Genomic DNA, 24,827 nt, shown 5'->3' on the forward strand with positions numbered 1-24,827 from the left:
TCAGGTCATGATCCCAGGGTCCTGGGATCGAGCCCCGCATCGGGCTCTCTGCTCAGCGGGGAGATTCCTTTCCCCTCTCTCTGTCTCTGCCTGCCTCTCTGCCTACCTGTGATCTCTGTCTGTCAAATAAATAAATAAAATCTTTAAAAAAAATAAAAATAGGGGCACTTGGGTGGCTCAGTTGGTTAAGCAACTGCCTTCCACTAGGGTCATGATCCCGGGATTTCGGGATCGAGTCCCGCATCAGGCTCCCAGCTCCAAGGGGGTCTGTTTCTCCCTCTGACCTTCCTCCCTCTCATGCTCTCTCTCTCACTGTCCCTCTCTAAAATAAATAAATAAAAATCTTTAAAAAATAAAAAAATAAAAATAAAATACTTCAACCAAGGGCGCCTGGGTGGATCAGTCAGTCAAGCACCCAACTCTTGGTTTCGGCTCAGGTCATATCTCATGGGTCATGGGAGCAAGCCCAGTGCCCGGCTGCTCTGTGCTCAGCAGGGAGACTGCCTAAGGATTCTCTCTCTCCCTCTCCCTCTGACCGCCCCCCACCCCCCACTGCTCTCTCTCAAATGGATAAATATCTCTCTCTCTCTCTCTCAAATGGATAAATCTTTAAAAAAATAAAAATAAATAAAATACTGCAACCAGGGTAACAGCATAGCTCATTCGGTTAAACATCAGACTCTTAATCTCAGCTAAGGTCTTGATCTCATGGTTGTGAATTCAAACCCCACACTGGGCTCCACACTGGGCATGGAGCCTACTTTAAAATAAATAAATAACAAAATATAAAAATAAAATAAAATACTTCAACCTGAGCGGGGGGGGGGGGGGGAGGACAATACATGAGGGAAAGCTAAAACAAAGATGGAAAAATATTGATAACTATTGAATATGAGTCACAGGTTATATGAAGGTTAATTTTATTATTTTCTCCTATGTGTATTTGAAATTTGTCATTATTAAATAAAACTCTTCATGACAAAAAAAACAGGTCTGCATTTAAACAGTGGGCTCCCAGTATGTAAATTTATCAAGCGTCATTGTTCACTTTGGTTAGAAACAGGAAAAAAGGCAAAAAATAAACTTAACACCTTAAGAGATTATAACAAAAACATAAGTATGTACATAACAACTACTACCACCAATACATGAGAAATTACAATATGCCACTCATCGTTCTTCACGTGCGTTACTTCATTTAGTCTATCAGTATTGCCCTCTGACAGATGAAGAAACTGAAGTGCATGCTTGAAGCCTCCCTGCTGATAACTGATAAAACTAAAACTTGAACTTAGAACTTCCCAAAGACTAAGCTGTTAAACTCTGTCGTATCCTCCCTCTGATATAGCAAATGCTGGACTAAATTAATAAAATCTATCAAGCTGCCAGCACTCATGGAAAGATCTCCCAAATCCAACAGTAAAATGATGGGGGAAAGAAACAAAAATGAGTAACTGTGTATGATACTAAGCATAAAAGATGAGAGAGAACCATACACACACACACACACAATCTTTTACCTATTCAAAAATAATTCTTTAAATAAAATATTTTAAAAGGCAATCACTACTCTGCTAGATCTCTCAATCTCTATTCCTACCAACCTAGAAGTCAACCCCAAAAATGCCACCTAGACACTTTTCCAACTAGAATCCAGTTTTTTAAACAAAGTCATGAAGCTTCCATGCTCAGGGGGCCTCAAACTAATCCCTCATGCCCCAATTTATCACTAGTTCTAGATGCTTCCCTACAAAATGGACCCTTTCGGGGTCTTTCAAAACAATAATCAGTCCTATTAGATGTCTAATCTTTCTTGAAGGTCTTCTTCCTTGTTCGTGTGCCTTAAGAAGTTTCTCTTTGGGGCGTCTGGGTGGCTCAGTGGGTTAAAGCCTCTGCCTTCAGCTCAGGTCATGATCTCAGGGTCCTGGGATCAAGCCCTGCATTGGGCTCTCTGCTCAGCAGGGAGCCTGCTTCCCTTCCTCTCTCTCCGCCTGCCTCTCTGCCTACTTGTGATCTCTGTCAAATAAATAAATAAAACCTTAAAAAAAAAAAAAGAAGTTTCTCTTTACACAGGAGAGGAAAGACATTACAGCATCATTCTGTGTACTCGGATAAACAGAAAGATATGGTAACTATGTTGACTTTAGAAATTAGAGTACTACTTTTCCATCAAGTTCTGAGTTGATAATTAGGCATGGATTTTTTTCTTCTGATTCCCCAGGTTAATGGGCATTAGACATTTCCAATACTAAGTGCTGTGACTTATATAAACACGCAGGAAAAACATACCCTAAGATGTCAATGGTAGTTATTGACAGATGGTAAAAACACAGTTTGTCTGCATTTTCATACTTTTTAAGGATGTGTTGGCTTTGTAAATTTTTTTTAAAAGATTTATTTATGGGGAGCCTGGGTGGCTCAGTGGGTTAAGCCTCGCCTTCAGCTCAGGTCATGATCTCAGGGTCCTGGGATCGAGCCCCGCATCAGGCTCTCTGATCAGCAGGAAGCCTACTTCCCCCTCTCTCTCTGCCTGCCTTTCTGCCTATTTGTGATCTCTCTGTGCCAAATAAATAAATAAAGTCTAAAATATATATATATTTATTTATTTTTGTGGGGTCAGGGAGCAGAGGGAGAAGGAGAGAGAATCCCGACCAGACCCTATGCTGAGCACAGAGCCCCACACGGGGCTCGATCTCACAACCCTAAGATCAGGACTTGTAATTAACCAAGAGTCGGAACCTTAACCCTACCTAGGCACCCCAGCTTTGTAAATTTTTAAAGGCAATAAAAATATCAAAATGAAAAGAAAAGATTTGCCCTACTTAACTGAACCCATTGGCAAATTCCTCCAACAACGAAGACACAAAGAAACACTAGTATTTTCTGCATATTTAAGTTTGGAATGCCTAAAGCACCATCTAAAAGAATAGCCCTCAAATTTTAATCAACAAATTGTGGGGCAAAAAATTCAGCAATTTCCACCCTACCTAATTTAATGAATGAGACGGTACTGCTTTTGTTGAATTAACAATGCAGACACGAGAAGTAAACAATGAGAAAATCCAGAAACAACTGCTTCCAGAATCCCGAAGTACATTATTTGGGCCCAGCCCACTGACCCTACCCATACACACCACAGCACCAAACTAGAAAGTGTTCCTGCAGAAGGCTCAGTCTCTCTCCCACTCCAACTTTCTCATAGGATCCCCCAAATTATCATAGATTTAGACACCCTGCAACCCCTCTGCTGTGTCACACCTCCTCTGTCTTTTGCTCATGCTGTTCCTTCTACTTGGAACACTCTCTTCTCACTTGGCCTAGTTAACTTTCAGGAAGCCTTCCAAAGTCATTCTCCTTTTCCTCCCTACAACCCATACTTCCACCAGGACTAAACCAAGTGTTCTTCTCTGTGCCTCCATGGTACTCAATGCATACCTCCCTCACGCCACTTACCACAATATATTTGGTCATCATTATTTGTGGATTTTGTATTTGTGAATTCAGCTACTTGCTAAAACTCATTAATAACACCAAAATCAGGGGCACCTGGGTGGCTCAGTCATTAAGCGTCTGCCTTCGGCTCAGGTCACGATCCCAAAGTCCTAGGATCAAGCCCCACATCGGGCTCCCTGCTTGGCGGGAAGCCTGCTTTCCCCTCTCCTGCTCCTCTCTCACTGTGTCTCTGTCAAATAAATAAATAAAATCTTTAAAAAAAAAAAAAAGGCGCCTGGGTGGCTCAGTGGTTTAAGCCGCTGCCTTCGGCTCAGGTCATGATCTCAGGGTCCTGGGATCGAGCCCCGCATCGGGCTCTCTGCTCAGCGGGGAGCCTGCTTCCTCCTCTCTCTGCCTGCCTCTCTGCCTGCTTGTGATCTCTCTCTGTCAAATAAATAAATAAAATCTTAAAAAAAAAAAAAAATCCACCAAAATCAATACCCATGGTGCTTTTGCAGTCATTCATGGACATACCCAGAAAGGCAGAAAATTCAAGTTGCCTGATACACATGTTTCCAGCTGAGGTTACTCGCTGACTTCTATTCCAAGTTCTCGTACTTTAAGCAAGTGCCCTTTTCATGGTCTATTTAGAGCCATGTTTTTCATGCCTTTTTGTTCATGATTTCACTGTTTAAAATGGCCTCCAAGGCTGTGATGTGCCTTACAGAGAAAATGTGTGACTGCTGAGGCACAAGTTATGGTCAGTCATGAGTTCAAAGTTAATCAATAATATATATTAAATAAAGTGACTATAAACAGAAACCTACATAAAACAAGGTTATGGGGCACCTCAGTGGCTAAGTCGGTTGAGCATCCAATTCTTGATTTTGGCTCAGGTCATGATTTCAGGGTTGTGAGATCAAGCCTTGCTTTGAGCTCCACGATGAACATAGAACCTGCTTAGGATTCTCTGTGCCTCAGCCCTTGCCTCTTCTCCCTACTCTCTCTCTCTAAAAACCAACCAAACAAATGAAAAAGGTATGTACTGATTACTTGATGAAATTCTTATAACCAGAGGCTCACAGAAATCTAAGCCTGTATTTCCCTTAGAAGCAATGGCTCAGGGGTGCCTGGGTGACTCAGTTCTGTTAAACATCTGCCTTCGACTCAAGTCATGATCCCAAGGTTCTGGAATCGAGCCCTGCATTGGGCTCCTTGCTTGGCAGAAAGCCTGCTTCTCCCTCTGCCTCTGCCTACTGCTCTGCCTACTTATGCCCCCCTCTCTCCCTATTAAATAAATAAATAATCTTTAAAAAAAAAAAAAAGGAAGAAGCAGTGGTTCAGGATTCACTAATTCAGTGTCTTGTGGTGACTTTCTAGGATATAACTACCACAAAAGACAATAACCAACTGTATACCCAAACATTCTGTTTTTGCGGCCATTACTTCTACCAGATCAGAATCTGGCAAACCAGGCCCATAGGCCAGAGGCAGGCTGCCTGCCGCCAGTCTTTATAAATAAAGTTTTACTGGAACCCAGCCATGCTCATTCATTTATGCACTGTCCACGGCTATTTTAGCACCCCAAAAGCTGGGCAAGTAGCTATAACAGAGACCATATGGCCTGCAAGGCCTCAGATATTGACTACCTGGCCTTTTTCAGAAAAAGCTTCCTGACCCATGCACTAGACTCTAAGCTCTTTGAGGTAATAATAATGTCCTATTCATCTTTACAACCCTGGCACAAAGGTGGCACAAAAGGACAGATTAGACTTTAGTCTGGTTAAGCACGGGACCCAGAAGCAACTCTCTACTCTAAAAACTCAAGATAAGGGTGCCTGGGTGGCTGAGTGAGTTAAAAGCCTCTGCCTTCTAGAAGCTCAGGTCATGATCCCAGAGTCCTCAGATTGAATCCCAAGTCAGGCTCTCTGCTTGTCAGGGAGCCTGCTTCCTCCTCCTCTCTCTCTCTCTGCCTGCCTCTCTGCCTACTTGTGATCTGTCTGCCAATAAATAAGTAAATAAATCCTTAAAAAATAATAAAAATTAAAATAAATAAAAATAAAAACAAAAACTCAAGGGGTGCCTTGGTGGCTCAGTGGGTTAAGGCCTGTGCCTTCCCCTCGGGTCATGATCCCAGGGTCCTGGGATTGAGCCATGCATCGGGCTCCCTGCTCAGCAGGGAGTCTGCTTCCTCCTCTCTCTCTCTCTCTCTGCCTGCCTCTCTGCCTACTTGTGATCTTTGTCTGTCAAATAAATAAATAAAATATTTTTTAAAAAACCAAAAACCTCAAGATAAACTGCAGTAAATCCTGGGTATAAACAAGTCCTGAAATAAAAAAAAATATGATCAAAAGAAATAAAATAGGGGTGCCTGGGTGGCTCAGTGTGTTGAGCCTCTGCCTTCGGCTCATGATCTCAGGGTCCTGGGATCGAGCCCCGCATCGGGCTCTCTGCTCAGTGGGGAGCCTCCTTACCCACCACCCCCGCCTGCTGCTATGCCTACTTGTGATCTCTCTGTCAAATAAATAAGTAAAATCTAAAAAAAAAAAGAGAGAGAGAGAAAGAAAGAAAAAGAAAAAGAAATAAAATAAATATTGGTATGGCTTAAAAACCACTGGTTGGGTGCAATAAGAAAGATTCAAATAAGGAAAGGCTGAACAATAGGTTATTAGGACCTACTGAGGTATGGTCCAGTCTGAACGCCAAAACACACTGAGAAGGGTGAGGGAGAAGAAAGATTTGTCAAGAGGTTGGCCAAACACACAATGACATTTCATTACCTAAAGACATTTTCCACACATAGCACCAAGCAATAACTACAGTCAGTTTGGGAGAATGCTGGGAAATGGTAAATGAAATCATGCCAACACATGAGAACTCACTAAGGTTTCAGAGACAAACATCTATCAATGGCTTCTATTCTCATGTGTTCATTCTTCCCAGTAGACATATTCGAGTTACATTCTTTTCAAGATATGAACAGAGCAGTTTCATCAGAGACCCTGGCCTCTCAGTGTGAAAACTGTTTCTGATGCTATAATCTCCTTAATTAACTCACTACCTGTAAAAACTCATTTACTAAGCAGCAACCCTTTTCTGATCTTCAATGGGAGCTGCGGTATAGCAGAAGGCACATCCACTAAATAAAGAATGTTTGCAACCTGGTGACATTGAATTTGAGTAGCCTAGCTGGCAGGGGTAGAGTTTAAATATGAATCTCAATTAGTTTAAAAGGATGCCACTTACAGTTGAGGTTGGCAGTCCCTCCCCAGTTAGCGTGTTCAACCCAAACCACATCTCAAGGCTGAAAACCAACAACCCACAAGCTAACCCCCTGTAGCCATTCAGAGAGAGATCCAAAGCCTGTGCCTGGTAGAGAAAACAAACTAGTTGGGACTCTACTATCATTAATAACAACCACCTGAAGCCAAACTTTCTGCTTCTTATTTATGGATGTGAATTTTAGTAGTTTGTGCTAGAAACTCTCTAGGAATTGCTTCTAGGAATTGCTAAGAAAGCAATTCCTAGTAAGGCTAATCACCCAAAAAAGACAACTAAAATGAACATTTTATGAAAACGAAAATACATAAATTACACAGGTAAGGTAAACAAATGACCTATACCTGTATAACAAAATATCATTCAGTCATACTAAAGAACATACCAAAACAAGATATTCTTAGGTAGAAATACAGTCAGTTCTGCTATAATCCTTGTTCTGAAAATATCCATTTGTTCCACCGTGATAAATACATTGGGGAAAAATTTGAGCATAGCACAAATTTTGCATCTCCTTATGCTTGATTTTGTTCATGAGAAACACTGAGTGAGCACAGAAAATTGCACTCAGCTGATCCGAACTACAGAGAAATAGAAAATATACACACTCTCCAGATATCTACCAGCTACCACAGTTCACCACGTGAACTCGTTCTAGGCCACGCCAATCCACATCTGGTCTTACATCCAATTTCAAATAACTCTCCTTCCTCCACTTCACAATAACACTAAAGCTGCAATCCTTTTGAAGTCCACTTCTAGACTTCTTTTCTTTTCCAAAACAGTATTTATAAATTTCTTAACCAATGGACATGTATAAAATTGCTTAACTGTCTAATTAGGTTCATATCTTTTTTTTTTTTTTAATAAGTCACTGAGGATGTATTTCAGTGTCGTGCCCCTAACCACATCTTGTCCATGAGCTCTGTGGCTTTTCTCCTGCGCGATTTTACACAGCATAGTGATTTTTAGGACTGTGTGTGTTATAACATTATGACAGGACTGTATGTCCAATTCATAAGTTAAAAAAGCAAACTACAGGGGCGCCTGGGTGGCTCAGTGGGTTAAAGCCTCTGCCTTCGGCTCAGGTCATGATCCCAGGGTCATCCCAGGGTCCTGGGAGCCCGCATCAGGCTCTCTGCTCAGCAGGGAGCCTGCTTCCTCCTCTCTCTGCCTGCCTCTCTGCTTACTTATGATCTCTGTCTGTCAAATAAATAAAATCTTGGGAAAAAAAAAAAAAAACCACACACAAAAACACTTTAAAAAAAAAGCAAACTACAGGGGCACCTGGGGCGATGATGATCAGGCTGAAAATATAAAAACAGCTTCATAAATAGTTTAAAAAGAAACGACCGGGCGCCTGGGTGCCTCAGTGGGTTGGGCTGCTGCCTTCGGCTCGGGTCATGATCTCAGGGTCCTGGGATCGAGTCCCGCGTCGGGCTCTCTGCTCAGCGGGGATCCTGCTTCCTCCTCTCTCTCTCTCTCTGCCTGCCTCTCTGCCTACCTGTGATCTCTCTCTGTCAAATAAATAAATAAAATCTTAAAATAAAATAAAATAAAATAAAAAATAAAAAGAAACGACCATTTTACTCTGTATGTCTTTAATTATTTGAAATTTCTACCAAAAATACATCCATATATTATTAATATAATTGAAAATAATTATATTTTCAATTTGAAAGATCTAATGCCAGCCCATGTGCTGAAAATGCCTTCTCTGAGATGCAAACAAGAATAAAAACACAGACTTAGGGATGCCTGAGTGGCTCAGTTGGTTAGGCATCTGCCTTTGGCTCAGGTCATGATCCCAGGGTCCTGGGATGCAGCCCTGCATTGGGCTCCCTGCTCAGCGAGGAGCCTACTTCTCCCTCTGCCCTTCTGCTCCCCTACCCTACTTGTACTCACTTACTCTCTCCCTCCCTAATAAATAAAATCTTTAAAGAAAAAAAAAATAAAAACACAGACTCATAAACACATTCCTTAAAAATCAATGAAATACCTAATGGAAAAGAGAGATCTATGGGATATTACTTATAACCTTAACTCTTACGAGGAATACTCCCCAACCTTGAGGTAAAGGTCAAAGAAAGCCACAAAATGCTTTCTCAAATTGTTACTTGCATTTTATTTATTTACTTAAAAGATTTATTTATTTGAGAGAGAAAGATGGGAGAGCACAGAGGAAGGAGCAGAGGGAAAGAATCAGACTCCCCGCTGATCATGAAGCCTGGTATGGGCCCTGAGATCAGGACCTGAGCCAAAACCAAGAGTCCACGCTCAACAGACTGAGACACCCAGGCAACCCTGTTGCTTTCATTTTAGAGACAGACAGTGGAGCTAACACAATAGAACAATTTCTCTCTTACTCGAACAGGCTTCCCATTTGGGGATGCAATATCTAAACTAGAAGAAAACAGCAGTGAGAGAGTCTACCAGAGCTGCAACTCTTCTGAAGCAGCCCACGCAAACCGTGGCACATGGCAAACTGGAAGTTTCATTTGTAAGTAATGACTACTTTCCAAGTCATGCAGAAAACAGCTAAAGACTAAGAAGGCTAAAGGAAAAGAAGTGGAAATTTTATTTTTTTAAAGATTTTATTTATTTATTTCAGAGAGAGGGTCAGGAGAAGAGCACAGGAAGAGGGACAAACAGACTCTGTGGTGAGCCAGAGCCTGATGCAGGGCTTGATCCCACAACCCAAGATCATGACCTGAGCCAAAACCAAGAGTTGGGCAATCAACCGAATGAACCACCTATGTACCCCAGAGAAATGGCAATTTTAAAGTAAACCCTAAAGAAGTATTCCTAACCCACCAACCTTTGATTCATTCTTGGTTGCAGACAATCATGTCTCCAACTTCAAAAAGGAAAAAAAAAAAAAATACAACAACATCAAAAAGGCCCTCCCTCATCTTCCTCCCACAACACTCACAAACTGTCCTGACCCACTATTACCTATTCCTCCTTTCCCTCAAATATAAGAAAGAGGGATCTCTCCCCCTCATTCAGGCTAATTCCTGCACTTGTGCTCCAGATTTCTCTCCCTTCCAATCCTCTGCAAGGACCCCTCCCTGCCATCCATCTCCTTTCTCTCTTAGATTGTCAATTTACTTGTTGTTTTTTTCTCAAGTGACTGAAACAACTCTCATGACTTCAATTCCATCTATAAGAGGCTGCCTTCAAAAACCTTCATCTCTAACCCAGGATGCTCTCCCCACCTTTAGATATGATAGCCTTTAAATCTCTCTTCAATGTCCTATAGAAATTTCAAAATGTCTAAAACTAAACTCTTTTCTCCTAAAACCAATTCTACCTCTATTCCCTATCTCAAGGAATAGACCAGCCTTCACCCAGTTTCCAACCCAGAAATACCTAGGTAGATGTTACTTTTGACTTCCTCACGTCCTTCAGCTCCCCCTGTCCAATCAAGTCCTTTAGATTCTACCTCATTAATATGCCTCATATATGTTCCCTTCTCCTCATCTCCAGACCCATTTCCTGGCTCAGGTCCTCTCCATATCATACTCAGATTATTGCAGCACCCCTCCTTCTTTTAGTCTTACCCTTCTACAAATTTTTCACAAAGCAGCCTGAGTTATATTCTAAAATGTGTTATCTGACAAGTTACTTCCTTATTTAAAGCATTCAATAGTTTCCTACTACCTTCAAGATAAAAGTCAAATTATTTATTACATAACCCTTCAAGATGTGGTCCCACCTTATCCCACCATCCACTCCACTAAGAATTTTATTCTCAAGGCACAATGCAGTTTTCCTACTATGCTCTCTCCGACTAGCTTCACAGAATGCCAACAGAATCTTTAAGTATCATACCGGTGACTCCAAATACAAAGCAGCAAAAAATTCTCCTCCTATACTAAGTAGATCTTCCTTCAGAAAAACGAGTTTTACTAAATTCAGTAGTGCCACATAGTGGTGAGAGAGGGAAGCACATAATAAAGATGAAGTGCATGTAGCTGGAGAGAGGATGGCAGAAAGCCTGATGTGTTTTACCTTCCCTGGGATTCATGGGAAATGGCTGTGCAGTGCCTCCCAGTTGCATGTACTGGGGCATCCACGTTTACTTAGTCTTGCTCATTATATCACTCTCAGGAACTTACATCACTTGGGCTCAGGCTTCCCAGCCCATTCTCCTGCTCAGAATCCTTCCCAGATTCAGTGCCCTGGGAGGACCGGGGATGTGATGGATGGATCCAGATCTCTAAGCGAGTGGTGTCATCTCCAACATGCCGGAAAGTAGACTTCTTTCCTTTCCGCCACTGGTCAGGGCTCAGTTCCAATTCCTCGTGTTGCTTTTTTTCCATCTGTTCTGCCTGTACGATATACAAACACATAAGCCCAGACTCCTGTGATTCAGCTAATAAAAAGAGGCACTCACCTCATCTGAGTTTGTTGCCCAGGGGCTATAAAAAGTAAAGACTTTGCTATGGTCCCTAAGTAGCAAAGTATTATCTGCTTTGTCTCACAGACATTATTAATTCCATAATCTAGATGCACAACCAAGGGCCCTGGAGAACTCTCCTGAAGATGAGTTTGGTTCTGCATAGGGGCTGACTGACTCCATCAGCACAGCCCAATGAGACCCCCTGAGGACATTATAAGGCATTCCCCTGAGGACACAGAAGCACTAAGAGAAACATGTTCTTTTAGGAAGGAATGAGTCTGCCTCCATCCCCACTCACCTTTCGTTTGGTCTCCTCAAACAAGCTCATGAGACTCTCCTTGGCAGTCAGGATAGGGTTGCTGGCAGCTAAACTGCGCATATAGTAATAGACAGCATCAAGCTTCCTCCTCTGCAAAAAGAGGCCAGAGACATCAAGTCAACCAATCCTTTTCCTGACTCCAGCCTGAGTCAGCTGACCTAGAACACCTTACTATCTCTCCCAGGCTGTAAGGAATTCCAATAAGAACATCAGAATGCTATCCATGGGAGGAACCACGGCGATTACATCAGGGATCTCTCCTGGCACAGGACTCTTGTCTTACATGCAGAGGTACTCTAAGAGCCAAGCACTCACATGAGGGAAAAAGAATAAAGAGCCTCATCAAATATAAAATCCAATAACATTTTGTTTTTAGAGAAAGAAAATGTTCAACTCACTAGTTGTTAGCTAAAAACATTATAATAACAATGGCAACATCACTGATTTAAGCATAGTGAGACAAGTGACTATCACTTCATAGATTTTACCTCTAAACCTAAGAACATCGCCCCATAGGCATTATTAGTCCCATTTTATTTTTTTTTTTTTTTTAAAGATTTTATTTATTTATTTGACAGAGAGAGATCACAAGTAGTCAGAGAGGCAGGCAGAGAGAGAGAGGGAAGTAGGCTCCCTGCTGAGCAGAGAGCCCAATGCGGGACTCGATCTCAGGACCCTGAGATCATGACCTGAGCTGAAGGCAGTGGCTCAATCCACTGAGCCACCCAGGCGCCCCTATTAGTCCCATTTTAAAGATGAGGAAATGGGTGCCCACGCAGATTGTTGTCCAACAACATAACTTGTCCAACAAGGCCTCCAAGCCAAATCCTGGGTATGCTGGTATATGAACCTATGTCTGTTTGGCTCCTGAGTTCAGGTTTGTACTATACCACACTGACTCCGCAGAGAAAGGGAAATATAAAACTATTATCCAATGAATTCAGCAAATAAGTATTTCAAGTCTGTTTTACAACCAATTAATAAGGAAAAGAAGTAAAAGAAAGGGAGAAGTTCAGAAAGGAGGGAAAAAACACTGAAACAAAGGGGCAAAGGGGGAAAGAATGTTGAAAAGACATTTTCTCCAACTTCATATACATTTTTCCCTTTCTTTCTGTCTCAAAATGCATTTAGAACACTAACTTCTTTCTCACCCCAGTAACTCATTCTTCAAAACTTGCATCTTAAAAAAACAACAACAACAACAAACCTCCCGGGGCACCTGGGTGGCTCAGTGGGTTAAAGCCTCTGCTTTCAGCTCAGGTCATGATCTCAGGGTCCTGGGATCGAGAACCACATCAGGCTCTCCACTCAGCAGGGAGCCTGATTCCCCCCCCCTCTCTCTCTGCCTGCCTTTCTGCCTACTTGTGATCTGTCTGTCAAATAAGTAAATAAAATCTTTTAAAAATAAATAAATAAAAATTTTAAAAAACCCTCACATCTTCTATTCAGCTAGCATGGTTAAAGGTACACATTCTAAGGTCAACTGCCTGAGTTCAAATTAGGTCCTGCCACTTATTGGGTAGATATTTATCAGAAGATATTTACACACCTATGGCTCCTAAAATGAGTAAGATTCATACTTACTGTATGACTGATATACTGTTACAGTCAGTTAAATGGGGGCTATATTTTTGTTTCTTATTTTTTAAGGTTTTTTTTTTTTTTAAGATTTTATTTATTCATTTGACAGACAGAGATCACAAGTAAGCAGAGAGGCAGGCAGAGAGAGAGAGGAAGAAGCAGGCTCCCTGCCGAGCAGAGAGCCCGATGCAGGGCTTGATCCCAGGATCCCGGGACCATGACCGGAGCCGAAGGCAGAGGCATTAACCCACTGAGACACCCAGGCGCCCCTTAAGGCTTTATTTTTAAGTAATCTCTACTACACCCAACATGCGGCTCAAACTCACAACCCCAAGATTAACAGTCACATGCTCTACTAACTGAGCCAGACAGGCAACCCTAATGGGGGCTATTTTTAATATTATCCCAATCTATACTGATCGCAGCCTATACCACTCACTTGATTTTAGATTGTGTTTCATCCATTCTACAATGATTTTTTTCATATTCTAACATCTGAAATCAAAACAGAACTTACAATCAATATCTACCATTATGTCTATTTATAATTCACATATCCTTTTTTAGTGGTCCAGAAAATAATGGCACATCTAATCAATTACATCACTTCTCATGAAGTCTAATTTGTATCACTGTCTACACATCTTGTGTTCTCAACACATTTTTCAGAAGAGAAACCATATCACACATTCATCAATCATAGCACCTAGCAAAGCACCATGCACAGTTTCTCACCAAATTCTTGAAATTCACTGAATAACTGATTAGTGGAGACAGAAAACCGAGAGAGTGATGTTAAAAGACAACTAGGATAAAAGGGAAACAGAAAAAGAGGGACAAAGGAAAAGAGCTTGAAAGGACCACTAATTTAGGTCAAGAGGTCTGCGAAAGAAAAATATACCAGTTTAATCAGAATGGCAAAAAGCCACTGAAGGAATCAATGAAGTTGTAAGACATTATGATCAATGCTCAAAAATCAGTTATATTTCTATATAAACAATCAGTTTATTTCTAATAAACAAACTTTAAAAGAAATTAAGAAAATAATTCTATTTACAATAGCCTTAAAAAGAATAACATACTTAGGAATAAGTTTAACCAAGGAAGTGTAAAACTTATACACTGAAAATTATAAAGCCCGTCTGAAAGAAATTAAAGAAGACCGTAAGTCAAAAACATCTGTGTAAATACTCCCCACAGCAACTACACAGTCAATGTAATTCCTATGAAAATCCCAATGACTCTTTTTGCAGAAATGAAAAAGCTGATTTTAAAATCCATACGGAATTACAAGAAACCCCAAAGAGCCAAACTCATCTTGAAAAAGAAGAACAAAGGTGGAAAACTCATATATCCTGATTTCAAAGTTTACTACAAAGCTACAGTAATTAAAACAACGTGGTGCTGGGATAAGGATACACATACAGATCCATACAAAAGAACTGAGAGTTCAGAAACAGACCCAGGCACCAACTGATTTTCAACAAGGATCCCAAGACTATTCAATGGGGAAAGAACAACCTCTTCAACAAATGGCACTAGAAGAACTGAATATCCACATGCAAAAGAATAAAGTTGGATCCTTATTTTACACCATATGCAAAAATAAATGAAAAATGAATCAAAGAACTAAATATAAAAACTATAAAAACTCTTAGAAGAGGGGCACCTGGGTAGCTAAGTCACTTAAATGTCTAATTCTTGGTTTCTGCTCAGGTCATGATCTCATGGGTCATGAGATCGAGCCCTGCATCAGGCTCTGCGCTCAGCGGGGAGTTGTCTTGAAGATTCGCTCCCTCTTGAGGCACCTGGGTGGCTCAGTCAATTAGGCGGCTGCCTTCAGCTCAGGTCATGATCCCAAGGTCCTGGGATCAAGCCCTGCATCGGGCTCTCTGCTCGGTGGAGAGTCTGCTTCTCCTTCTCCCTCTGCCTGCCACACTGCCTACTTGTGCTCTCTATCTCTCTGTCAAATAAATAAATATTTTTAAAGATTGTTTTTTAAGATTTTTTTTTACGATTTTATTTATTTACTTGACAGATAGAGATCACAAGTAAGCAGAGAGGCAGGCAGAGAAAGAGAGAGGAGGAAGCAGGCTCCCTGCTGAGCAGAGAACCCGACGTGGGGCTCAATCCCAGGACCCTGAGATCATGACCTGAGCCGAAGCCGGTGGCTTTAACCCACTGAGCCACCCAGGTGCTCCGATTCTAAAGTTTATATGGAAAGGCAAAAGATCCAGAATAGCTTACACAATACTGACAAAGAAGAACATGGTCAGAAGACCGAACTACCCAACTTCATGACTTATCATAAAGCTACTGTAAACAAGAAAATGTGGTACTGGCCAAAGAGACAAACAGATTAGTGGAATGGAATAGAGAGCCCAGAAATAGACCCACACAAATACAGCTAGCTGATCTTTGACAAAGGAGGAAAGGCAATTCAATGGAAAAAGGATAATCTTTTCAACAAATGGTGTTGAAACAACTGGACATTCACGTGCAAAACAAGGAATCAATGCCACAGACCTCACATCTTTCACAACAATTAACTCAAAATGGATCACATACCTAAATGTAAAATGTAAAACTATACAACTCCTAGAAGGTAATATAAGAGAAAATCTAGAAAACTGTGGGTTTGGTGAGGAGTTCTTAGATATCACACTAAAAGCAAAATCCACAAAAGAAAAAGTTGGTAAGTTGGATTTCATTAAAATTAAAAACTCCTGGGCGCCTGGGTGGCTCAGTGGGTTAAGCCGCTGCCTTCGGCTCAGGTCATGATCTCAGGGTCCTGGGATCGAGTCCCGCATCGGGCTTTCTGCTCAGCAGGGAGCCTGCTTCCCTCTCTCTCTCTCTCTCTGCCTGCTTCTCCATCTACTTGTGATTTCTCTCTGTCAAATAAATAAATAAAATCTTAAAAAAAAAATAAAATTAAATTAAATTAAATTAAATTAAATTAAATTAAAAACTCCTGTTCTGTGCTAAATAAATGAAAAGATAAGCCACATACAGAGAAAATATTCACAAAATACATATCTAATAAAGGACTGATATTTAAAATATACTCTTAAAACTCAACAATAAAAAAACAAACAACACAATTTAAAAATGGACAAAAGATCAAGACAGACACCTCACCAAAGAAGATAAACAAATGGCAAATAAGCATATGAAAGGATACTGCAGGTCATACCTCCTTAGGGAAATGCAAGTTAAAATGAGATAAGACTACACATCTATTACAAATAACCAAAATCCAGACTACTGACAACACTAAATGCTGATGAGGATGCAGAACAACAGGAACTCTCATCCACAGCCTGTGGGAATGCAAAATGGCACAGGCACTTCTGAAGACAGTTTGGCAATTTCTTTCCTTTTTTTTTTTTTAATAAAGATTTTATTTATTTATATGACAGAAAGAGATCAGAAGTAGGCATAGAGGCAGGCAGAGAGAGAGAGGGAAAAGCAAGCTCCCTGCCGAGACCGGTGCAGGGCTCAGTCCTAGGACCCTGAATCATGACCTGAGAGGAAGGCAGAGGCTTAACCCACTGTGCCACCCAGGCGCCCCTGGACGTTTCTTTCAAAACTACATACACTCTTACCATACAACCTGGCAATTACACTCCTTGGTATTTATCTAAATAAGATGAAAACTTATGTCCAAAGACCTGCATGCAAACGTTTACAGCATTTGTATTCATAACTGCCAAAACTTGTAAACAATCCAGATGTCCTTCAATAGGAAAATGGATAAACAAACTGCGGTACATCCATACAATGAAATATTACTCAACAATAAAAAGAAAAGAGCTGTCAAATCACAAAAATAACCCTAAATGTATATTGCTAAGTGAAACAAGTGAATTTGAAAAAGCTACATACTGTATGGTTCTAAACATATGACATTCAGGAAAAGGCAAAACTAAAGACAGCAAAAATTAAGATTGCTAGAGGTTCAGGGGAATGAGGAGGGATGGACAGGTTGAACGCAGGGTATTTTTAGGACAGCAAAACTACTCTACATAATGATGAATACATGTCATTACAGATTTGTTCAAATCCATAGACTGTACAATAAAAGTGAACCCTAGTGTAAACTAGGAACTTTAGTTAGTGCTAATGTATTGATACTAGCTCATCAATAATAAACAATGTATGGGGCGCTTGGGTGGCTCAGTCATTAAGTGTCTGCCTTCAGCTCCAGTCATGAACTCAGGGTCCTGGAATCGAGTCCCCCATCAGGCTACTCAGTGGGAAGCCTGCTTCTCCTTTCTCCCACTCCCCCAACTTGTGTCCCCTCTCTCGCTGTGTCTCTCTCTGTCAAATAAATAAATAAAATCTTTTTTAAAAAATGCATTACACTAAAGCAAGACGTTAATGACAGGGAAAACTGACGGGGAGAAGAGCTGAGGAAGTATATGGGAAATCTCTGTACTTTCTGCTTAATTTTTCTGCAAGCCTAAAACTCATGAAGGAAGGAAGGAAGCAAGCAAGCAAGAAAGGAAGGAAGGAAAGAGAGAGAGAGGGAAGGAGGGGGGATGGGAGGGAAAGAGAAAACACTAAAGGAAAAAAAATGCCCCCAAGTGGGGAGGAAAAACCCACAGTGCAGTATCACTTTATACTTACGAGGATGGTCATACTCAAAGAAGTGAAAATGTTGGTGAGAACAGGGAGGAACAGGAACCCTTGTACATTGCTGGTGGGAATGTAAAATGGTGCAACCTCTATGAAAAAGTTTGGTGATCCCTTAAAAAGTTAAACATAGTGGGCACCTGGTGGCTCTGTCAGTTAAGCATCCAACTCTTGATTTCAGCTCAGGTCATGATCCCAGGGTCATGAGATCGAGCCCCACATTGGGCTCCATGCTCAACAGGGAGTCTGCTTCTCTCCCTCTCTCTCTTTGCTTCTGCTCATCCCCCCACCAGCACGCACACTGTCTCTCTCTAAAATAAATGCATAAGTCTTAAAAATAAAAAAAAAGCTAAATATGGAATTACCATACAACTCAGCAATTCCACTCATAGATATAGACTCAGGAGAACTGAAGACAGATATTCAAATACCTGTACTTCACAAAGCACTATTCACAGTAACTGAAAGGTGAAAACAACCAAAATGTCCAACAACTAATGAATAAAGTACAGTATATCCACACAGCGGAATATGATTTGGCCATAAAAATGAAGTACTGAGACATACAACATCATAAATGAACCTCAAAAACTTTATGCTAAATGCAAGAAGACATACATAAAAGCTCACATACTGGATGATTCCATTTATATGAAACTTTCAATAGGTATATCCTGAGACAGAAAGTAGACTAGTGGTTGCCAGAGGCTGGGAGGTAGAAGGAATGGAGAGTAAAAGGTATGGGGTTTCCCTCCGGGGTGCTGAAAATATCTCAGAATTAGATAACTAGAGTTGATGGTTGCACAATACTGTTAGTTTACTAAAGAGAATAACCAGCGAATGAAGAGGGGCACCTGGGGGTCTCAGTGGGTTAAGTGTCTGCTTTTGGCTCAGGTCATGATCTCAGGGTCCTGGGATTCCAGTACCACATCGGGCTCCTTGCTCACTAGGGAGTATGCCTCTCTCTCTACCCCTTCCCACTGTTGGTGATCTCTCTCTCCCTCTTTCTCTCTCTCTCTCTTTCTCTCTCAAACAAATAAATAAAATCTATAAAAAGAAGGCGTGAGGGCGCCTGGGTGGCTCAGTGGGTTAAGCCACTACCTTCGGCTCAGGTCATGATCTCAGGGTCCTGGGGTCGAGTCCCACATCAGGCTCTCTGCTCAGCAGGGGGCCTGCTTCCCTTCCTCTCTCTCTGCCTGCCTCTCTGCCTGCTTGTGATCTCTCTCTGTCAAATAAATAAATAAAATCTTTAAAAAAAAAAAAAAAAAAAAAAAAAAAAAAAAGAAGGCGTGAATGAAGATATTCTAGAGATGTAGAAGGAATTGTGTCGGTCAACCACACTGCTAAATCAACAATTTCAATCCATCATGAACTGTTATGAATTTCTTTAAATCTTTTATTGACTAAAAGGGAATAAAAATTTTAATTCAGGGCGCCTGGGTGGCTCAGTGTGTTAAAGCCTCTGCCTTCAGCTCAGGTCATGATCTCAGGGTCCTGGGATCGAATCCCACATTGGGCTCTCTGCTCGGCAGGGAGGCTGCTCCCCCCTCTCTCTGCCTGCCTCTGCCTATTTGTGTCCTCTCTCTGTCAAACAAATAAATAAAATCTTTAAAAAAATTTTTAATTCAAATATTGTTTATCTGGGCAATGAAATTTTATAGCACTATGAAAACTCTGCCTGCTAAATGAGCAGATTAGCTGCTTTATACGCCAATCTTTTTTTTTTTTTAATATTTTATTTGTTTATTTGACAGACAGAGATCACAAGTAGGCAGAGAGGGTGGGGGGGAAGCAGGCTCCCTGCTGAACAGAGAGCCTAATGTGGGGCTCGATCCCAGGACCTTGGGACCATGACCCAAGCCAAAGGCAGAGCCTTTAACCCACTGAGCCACCCAGGTGCCCCTACGTCAATCTTTAATGTCTACCATTGACCTTCCCCCCTTCAATTCAGCTTCCTTATGAGGGTCTGTTATCAGCTCCCAAGGTTCTCTGTTAGAGGCATATTTAGCGGAGTTTGATAAGATCTAGGAAGATATTAATTTGGCACTAAGTGCTTCTGCTAAGAAGTCTCCTTAAGTGAAAACTTAAGGGAATAATCTGGGGAAAAGAAGTAAGGATCTCACTGGTTAGGGTCAATTAGGACTTTAAGGAAAAGTGGTTAAGGGAGCCTTATTTTCCTTCTGGAAATGAGTAACCTCATTCAACCGGATAGGGAAGGAAAGCAAGACAAGAGTCAGAGCAGAAGCCTTGGTCAAAAACAAAGAGTGGTGTTTGGCTGGAGCATGAGTATTCTTAGAACTTCAGTGCAATGAAACAGGATGAAGCACAGGTTCAACCGGAGTAAGGAATCACTGACAACTCACTTCTGAAAGTAACAGGAATGTGAGGATGGCAGGAAAGGGTATTTTTTTAAGTTTAGTTGTTCAGAGAATTCAAGCTCTAGGAGCTGACACTATCAAAGTCCATTCTTTCTAAGACACTGCCTGCAAAATACTTCCCCTGTCCATAGGATTGCTTACCGTATACACTGCCAGCAGAGCCAACTGGTTATAGGGGCGCCCATTCTTGGGAGCAATATGCTGGGCCTTTAGGTACCAACTGGAATAGAAAAACAGTAAAAAATGCTAGCTCCACATCAACGCTTTCCCATTTCATTACCTCATAGCCCTAACTGCTTAAGACATAAGCTGGAGTGTTAGATGTAATGCTGGAGTGGTAAAGCCTGATTACAAAGCCCAATAGGGACACCTGTAGGACCTTCCAGATGAAAGGCGCTCGGTGGCCCATTGCTCTTAATAGGGCTTAGCTTAATGCCACAAGGAAAGAGAAGCAATGAATAAGAGGCAAAAGTACCTGCGTGCTTTCCCGTAGTTTGCTGTGTCATTGGCTTGTTCCCGATACCTAGCGATATCTCCTTGGCAAATCATACATCGCTGGGCACTGATCAAAGCATATTTTACCTTCAGAAAAAACGATCAGTTAGTAGTGTACCCAGGAAACTCTAATGTCAACCCCAAAGGACAAGGATAGGATCAAGGTGACAGAACAGCATTAATAAGGCACTAGTCAACGGGGCGCCTGTGTGGCTCAGTGGGTTAAGCCTCTACCTTCGGTTCAGGTCATGATCTCAGGGTCCTGGGATCGAGCCCTGCATCAGACTCTCTGCTCAGCGGGGAGCCTGCTTCCCTCTCTCTCTCTCTGCCTGCCTCTCTGCCTACTTGTTATCTCTATCTGTCAAATAAATAAATAAATAAGATCTTAAAAAAAAAAAAATAAGGCACTAGTCATTCTCAACAAAGTAAAAAGTTTTCAGTCTAAACTTGCCTAGCGAAAAACAGCCAACGATGTGATGCAAATTTTAATGAGAAAGAAGGCAGAAAAGAGGAGGTCATTCTTATTTCAAGTCCCAGATAAACAGAGAAAACATTCTGAAACCTGGAAACCAGGAAACCTAACTCTCTATTTAAGAGTTGTGTGATCTTCTGTGGGTCTTTAGAACTGTTTTTGGGACTCAAGTTTCTTCATCTGAATATAAAAATGCATACTCCATAGGGTAAGTGAAGAGAATAAGTGCTAAATACTTCACAAATTATAAAGTGATATACAAATACTAAAACAACTGTTGATTCTGTTATTTTCCTGCCTCACTATAGTCTCTCTCTCCTCAACCTATTAGTATCACTGCACTGTGTTACTGCACTACATTCACTTTGCAAAACAGTAACAATTACCTAAAATGGTAACACAGTTACCCTTTACCAAACACCTACAAGACTGTCAGTCCCTGAGTAGTTCTCTCTCCCTCTCTATACTTCTGTTTTCTCAATAATGGGCTTGGCATCTGTCCCTGCATGAGAAAACAACAGAGTAGACCCTTAACAATCCCAAGACATGTATCCAAAAAAAAACAAAAAAACAAAAACAAAAAAACCCTTACAGAACATCACCTCATAACGTGCAATTCCACTCCACACAGAAATTAACACATCACTGAATAAAGAACAAAGCTTCAGAGAGAAGTAGATACTGTCCCTGAGGAAGGCTCATCTACTAGCTAAATAGCCACTGCACATCAACCTCCTAATACATAACAAACATGTGCCTCAGCAAAGTTCTATACTACTACAAGCCATATACCTTCAGAGCCTCGACTATTCCACACATTCTCTGAATGAACACCAAGAACACTTGCAGTTAGCTGATAAAGGAACCAAGAAAACAGATTGTTTCCATCCTACAGCACCCTGCTATCTCAATGGGGGGGAGTGGGGGAGCCAAATTCCACCAAAGGCTCTCCACTATCCTTCCGAAGAAGTCCCAGATGATCTAGCTTCTGGTCACCTCTGCAGCACCACTTCCCCCCTCTCTTTCTGCACCTCAGTTAGACTAGACTTTTCTTGGTCTCCCTAACACACCATGCTCTTTCCCACTTCAGGACCTGCACATATACTACTTCCTCTCCATAGAATGTTCTAGCATCTTCCTATACACCTTCACCTGGCTAACAGCTCAGGTCTTCAGCCCCAGCTTAACCATGACTTCCTCAGTCTTCCATGATTCTCTAAACCTCTTTACCTTATACCCCCATCATGACATCCTTTGCAGAAGTCACTGCATCTGCAATTACTAATCCACCATCTGTACTCACCCCTAAGCAAACTCTAAACTCCAAGAGCTGGGATCATGGCTTTCTTATTTCACAATGAATTATGTGTCCTAGAAAGACACATGGCACGTAGGAGGGTCTTAATAAATACCTGTTGATTAGTAACAGAGTTTGTGCACAGCAACCATCAGGAATAGAAAGTCAAGAGGAAGTCTCTGCTTCATAAATCACACACCTTTCTCTTATGAATCTTTAACCTCTCCCCTTCCCCTGACCCTTTCCTCTCAATGTATAAATATGCTTAAGCCTCTTCCAGGTTAAACACAAACTCCTCTTGACACTATATACTCTTTTAACTATCTTTCCTCCTTGCCTTCACAGCCAAGATTCTTAAAAGAATATTCTATATTACTCCCTTCATTGTATGTACTGTCCCACATTTCATTCTCTGCAAACTGTCTTCTATTCTCTCCAACAGAAATTAATTGTGATAAACTCATCCAATCCAATGGACACTTTCAGTAAACTCAGTAATCTCAGCATTCAAAGATTCTACGGCACCTGACAATTCTACCCACCACTACCTTGAAATTTCATTCCCCCACCCCCAATCTCTGGCTGACAGGATAGGGCCTTCTGCTTCAACTATCACTTATATACTGATGACTTCTGAATCTATAGAACCAGCTTAGCTCTTTCCCCTGAGCTTCAAAAAAAACAGGATATTCATCCATTCATTTTCAAGTTCATACATTTACGCACAGCCAAAACTGAACTAACCTCTTCCTCCCAGCCACTCTCCTAGGCTACAAACTGGGAGATGATCTCGACTCCTTATGCCTCCTATCTCACCATTCACACAAATCAGCCAGCAACTCAATTCTATTTCCCTTACATCTTTTCAATTTGTCTCTTTTCCACCTTCACTACCTCTACCTTAGTTCAGGCCCACAACCTGACTCTCCTACCTCCACTCTTGCCCAAATTCATTCATTTGCCAGTGACTGGTTCTAAGAAAAAATCTATGCTATCCTTTTAGTGAAAATCAAGCCATGGCTCCTCACTGCTTTCAGAATAAAGTCCAAACTCTTCAGTATGGCATACAAAAGTTCTAACTTCGGCATACAAACTCTTCAGTATGGCATACAAAAGATCTAACCCTTTCAACTTCATTAGTTTTACCTCCTACAACAGGCCAACTCCACATTACAAAAACCAGCATACTGAACTTCTTACACTTTCCAGCAAGGCCCGATTCTCTCTTGCTGTGCCCTGTACTACCCCTTATACTCCTCGCCAGGTTTCAAGACTCAACAGTCTCTCAGAAGTCTCCCTTGACTCCACCAGTCTGAATCAGGGTCACTTCATTCTATACCCCTTCCACGCTGTATATATAACATTACCATAGTACTTAATACATGATAATTGCTGGTTTAACTGGTCTGTACCCCCACTGGATTGTGTCTTTCATTCTGTATCCTCCACACCTAGTGTAGTACCTAGCACATAACACTAGACAAATGATTACTAAATGGATGATTAAAGATAAAGAAGGGAGCTTACTGTCTTGCGTAATGGCTTGCTGCGAATGGCAAGACCATCCATGTAGTCCTCCAGTTTGAACTTGTAAGTAACCTGCAGCTTCTGAAGCAAACTATCAAAGAAGTCACTACCCTATAAAGACAAAAAATAAGAAAAAGCTGAATCAGACTGTTCTGATCCAATTTACCCACCAGAAACTAGGACAGATAACCTGTCCACAGTTCGGCTAATGTTCAGCCACCCCATGTAAAGAGAGGCACACACAGTATTTAGTGGTCACCAACTAAACACAAAACAAATTCATAGCATAAGCCCCTCCATGGTTTTAAAAATATGCGTGCATGCACATGCATGCACACACACCCACACACACCATACACACTTTCTCTCCCCCCAGCCACCCACCCCTAAACAAGATATTCAGAAAATTTCCAAGCTCAGAACTAACTCCAATTGCCAATAAGTTATGGTCGCAAGGAAGCAACAGGGCAGGTTAGGCCCAAATCCAAGAAAAGAGCATCAAGTTTTTTGTCAATGTTCTGCTATACATCATCATTATTTCAGGTGATAAAAACCCATCACAGCTACAGAATGCTAAAGCCTTTATCCTGAGGACAAAAAGATGATGGTTTACCTCATCCAAGAGCTCCAAAAGTCTGTTCCGAATCTGCTCAGGGTTCTCAACATTCGGATCCTTGAGAAGCTGCCTGAACTTCTCAATCACCTGATAGAAAGCATTCTTCCACAGGATCTGATCCACATTCTGATTATCAGAGAACTCAATATCTAATAGGATACAGCGCTCATATAGCTGCAGCAGTTCAGCTCTGGAATAAAATACATGCAACTTCTAGCTCCAAATACACCACAAGAAAGGCTAGACCCAAGATCTGAGCTTCTTGCAAATTAAACACCTTCCTTGGCAGGAAATCCAAAATGTCACCAGGTATAATACTCACGTGACTTTTCATTCTGCACAGCAGAAATGTCATTCTAAAGACGGTTATGTCTAGGAAAGTAGTTTTTCC

General features: G+C 41.3%; 1 protein-coding gene across 3 annotated transcripts in view; it reads right to left on the reverse strand.

Moving 5' to 3' along the window:
• The window catches only part of SMG6 (SMG6 nonsense mediated mRNA decay factor), a 248,758-nt gene that overhangs the window by 219,504 nt on the left and 4,427 nt on the right, over nt 1-24,827 (reverse strand). For all 3 annotated transcript variants that reach the window (XM_059379054.1, XM_059379056.1, XM_059379055.1), the window contains exons 3-8: nt 24,434-24,626; nt 23,821-23,931; nt 20,505-20,611; nt 20,171-20,249; nt 11,415-11,525; nt 10,833-11,045 (exon numbers count right to left, since the gene is read on the reverse strand). In XM_059379054.1, coding sequence (XP_059235037.1) covers nt 10,833-11,045; nt 11,415-11,525; nt 20,171-20,249; nt 20,505-20,611; nt 23,821-23,931; nt 24,434-24,626 — 814 coding nt within the window. The remainder of the gene's footprint in view (nt 1-10,832; nt 11,046-11,414; nt 11,526-20,170; nt 20,250-20,504; nt 20,612-23,820; nt 23,932-24,433; nt 24,627-24,827) is intronic.

This window comes from Mustela nigripes, chromosome 16, assembly GCF_022355385.1.
Source record: "Mustela nigripes isolate SB6536 chromosome 16, MUSNIG.SB6536, whole genome shotgun sequence".
Classification (NCBI taxonomy): Eukaryota; Metazoa; Chordata; class Mammalia; order Carnivora; family Mustelidae; genus Mustela; species Mustela nigripes.